The sequence below is a fragment of the Sinocyclocheilus grahami genome, unplaced genomic scaffold (genome assembly GCF_001515645.1).
Source record: "Sinocyclocheilus grahami isolate Dianchi unplaced genomic scaffold, SAMN03320097.WGS_v1.1 scaffold4532.1, whole genome shotgun sequence".
Taxonomy (NCBI): domain Eukaryota; kingdom Metazoa; phylum Chordata; class Actinopteri; order Cypriniformes; family Cyprinidae; genus Sinocyclocheilus; species Sinocyclocheilus grahami.
Genome location: NW_015509450.1, coordinates 14,418 through 17,381, shown reverse-complemented (window position 1 = coordinate 17,381; position 2,964 = coordinate 14,418). Strand labels below are relative to the sequence as shown.

Sequence of the window (2,964 nt, the reverse complement as noted above, 5' to 3'; positions counted from 1 at the left end):
CCCTGTAATTGTCACCACCTTTCACCCCACTAGCGACGGCCCTGTCTCCAAGTCTTCCCATTGTGTGTTTGTGTTTCATGTGTGATACTCCCCTCAATACTCATTAACTCGAGGTGTGCTCACTCATCACTCCTATGTTCACGATGTCCTCCACACCTGTAAGGACGGTAATATCAGTTCTATATCATCTCTTCATTGAACTTCATGGAGTAATGTTTACTCGCCTGCTCTGATTTGTCTTGCCTGCGGCAAATCATTTGTAAACCGTTGAACTGAGTTCCATCTCTGAGTCTTTACGTTACAGTGGGCTTTTGGTTAAACTGAATGACAGATGTGTACACACTTTTGGTTATTACCATACAAAACTTGAATTGAACATTTGAAATTTTAAAATGCACAATGACTATTTAATTGAATCATCTTGAGTTAAAAGTAAAGGTGTGTGTGGGTTTTTTTTGTTTTTTTTTAATTGCATTTCCATTTTTGGTGTTCATGCATTCATTACATATTTATAATGTTGATTTATTAATAGGGCTTTGTCAGCATGTGGATTTCTGCAGCGTTCCTCATTGCGTTGGTTGTAAATGGAGTCCAGTCTGAAAGTAAATGAACAAAGTAGACAGAATTTTCCTACTTTACTGCAGATGAGAGTTTGCAGTTTCTGTACTTATGTCCACAAATTTCATCAATCCCTAGGTACAAAAGCCTAATTTTAATTTTTTTGCAGGATCTTCCGACATTGGTCGAAAATGCCCCAATGGCTGGGAGAAATTTGGAACACGATGCTTTAAATATTTCAGCGACTTAAAACCATGGGCTGAAGCAGAGGCAAGTTTGTGTTCTCTGTAATATAGATACAGTTGTGGTATCAAGTTGTTTTACTATATATTTTGTTTGGAACTGACCTGAATAAGGTTTCGCATAAAGGATGTTTACATAGTCCTCAAGAGAAGATAATGGCTGAGTTTATAAAAATGCACCAGTTCAAAAGCTTACATATGCTTGATTCCTAATACTGTGGTGTTACCTGAATGATCCCCCTTTTTTTTCTTTTTTTTTTTTTTTTTTTTTTAAAATATAAATGGTAGTTCATGAGTCCCTTGTTTGTTCTGAACTGTTAAACTGCCCGCTGTTTTTCAGAAAAGTCCTTCAGGTGCCACCAGTTCTTTAGTTTTCTAGCACATTTTGCATATTTGGAGCCCTATCCAACAGTGACTATGATTTTGAGATCCATCTTCTCACACTGAGGACAGCTGAGGGACTTGCATGCAACTTCTACAAAAAGTTCAGACGCTCCCTGATGCTCCAGAAGGAAACCTGATGCATTAACAGCGTAACTCTTTATCCTCCTAGAAACAATGTGTTGGCCTCGGAGGAAACCTTGCATCGATCCACAGTCAACTCGCTCACAATTTCCTAAAAACTCTTGTGATAAAACATGGTAATGACAACTCCCGTGCCTGGATTGGTGCTCATGATGCAATTAAGGTAGCTGACTTTTCATTTCCCTTCAAATATCAGTTCAACCATTGTGTGTGTGGGGTTTTTTTTTTTAAAGGCTGGTTTTCACTGCCCCAACAAACACCAGTAATGGCTTCACACTAAAAATGAAATATGTATATTTAAACCTAGCCTCTCAGTTCTTATTTAAAGATGAAAATAAAATTAGAAGCATCAGCATGTGGAAACGGCAACAAGTTTGTTAATGTTCTTCAGGAGGATATCTGGTTTTGGAGTGATGGATCAGAGTTTGAGTACAGTGACTGGCATACTGGTGAACCAAGTAATGGAGGAGGAAATGAACGTTGTGTGGAAATGGGATATGGAGGTGATATATTGTCCATATATCTAAAGCTATTTAGTGTTGAAAATTAACTATAAAGGTGGCTTCAAATCTTGTACATTTTACTACAGATTTATATTTATGGCTTTGTTTGCACAAGCATGTTTGAATAACATATCTGAATTTCCACAGGTGAGAAACGCTGGAATGACGCGCACTGCGATACTCTTCTCAATTTCATCTGTTACAGAACCACTAAAATTCACTTCTAATTGATAAACCGATATCTCGTCTGTCCATCACCGATTTCTAAAGTCTCCAAATTGCTGCTTGTAACAGACATGCTTTGATTTTGAATTTTAATGCTGTTCTTTCCAAAACTAAATAAAGAACTTCAAACCACAAATGTACATGTTTGTTGCCGTGAATCGCTCTTTAAGGTTTGGGGTTTTTATATATATTTTTATCTAAGCTTTGAGGCATAGGGGAACTTTAATGAGCAATACAAACCTTGATGTTGTAGTAATGACATTTACCAGGAGAGCGTACTGTTAACCTGCAGTTACTGTTTCGTGACTAAACCAGACAACCTAGATATTGACTTTAATGTCTTCAGACCAAGTTGGCCTAACCAAACATTAGGAGGGTGATGGATAGCTTACTTGACTGTACACGTTAATTTATCTGGTCTTGCATGGCTAGAATTTGTCACTGGTTTTATACGACAGTGCTTCCTGTGCTCCGTACCTTATGTTTATGCTGTGAATGATCAGAATAAAATTAGCATTCACTAATGCACGGTTTTTGTGACCTAGGAGCCTTTGGTCTAGTTTTACTCACTTGGGGGTGTTTCTACATTGTGCATTGTCCAGCAGTTGGAATGACCACTCATGTTTTCCAACTCGGACCGCATTCAAAAGTATCAGAATTGTTTGGTTTGACTGGGAAAAATCAAATGTAGGCCTAGTCGCCTATGCAATGGCCTGAACATTGTCCAAAAAAAATAAAGAGTCTGCATTCCATATGATTTTCCTGCCTTCCATGCAAAAACTTTTTTCTTTTTTTTTTTTCCTCAACTTTTCTGTGTGTGTGTGTGTGTATATATATATAGAAATGGTGAATAATGACTAGTGCCATCAATTCCACCAGATACAAAAATAAATTATACTTTTTTTTTTTTT

General features: G+C 37.3%; 1 protein-coding gene across 1 annotated transcript; it reads left to right on the top strand.

Moving 5' to 3' along the window:
- The first annotated feature begins 49 nt into the window (after positions 1-49).
- On the top strand, positions 50-2,160 carry LOC107576881 (galactose-specific lectin nattectin-like). The gene is made up of 6 exons (XM_016263000.1): positions 50-167; positions 533-602; positions 728-828; positions 1,354-1,488; positions 1,717-1,828; positions 1,976-2,160. The coding sequence occupies exons 1-6, from the start codon at positions 135-137 to the stop codon at positions 2,053-2,055; spliced, it is 531 nt and encodes a 176-aa protein (XP_016118486.1). The 5' UTR covers positions 50-134; the 3' UTR covers positions 2,056-2,160.
- Positions 2,161-2,964: the final 804 nt, after the last annotated feature.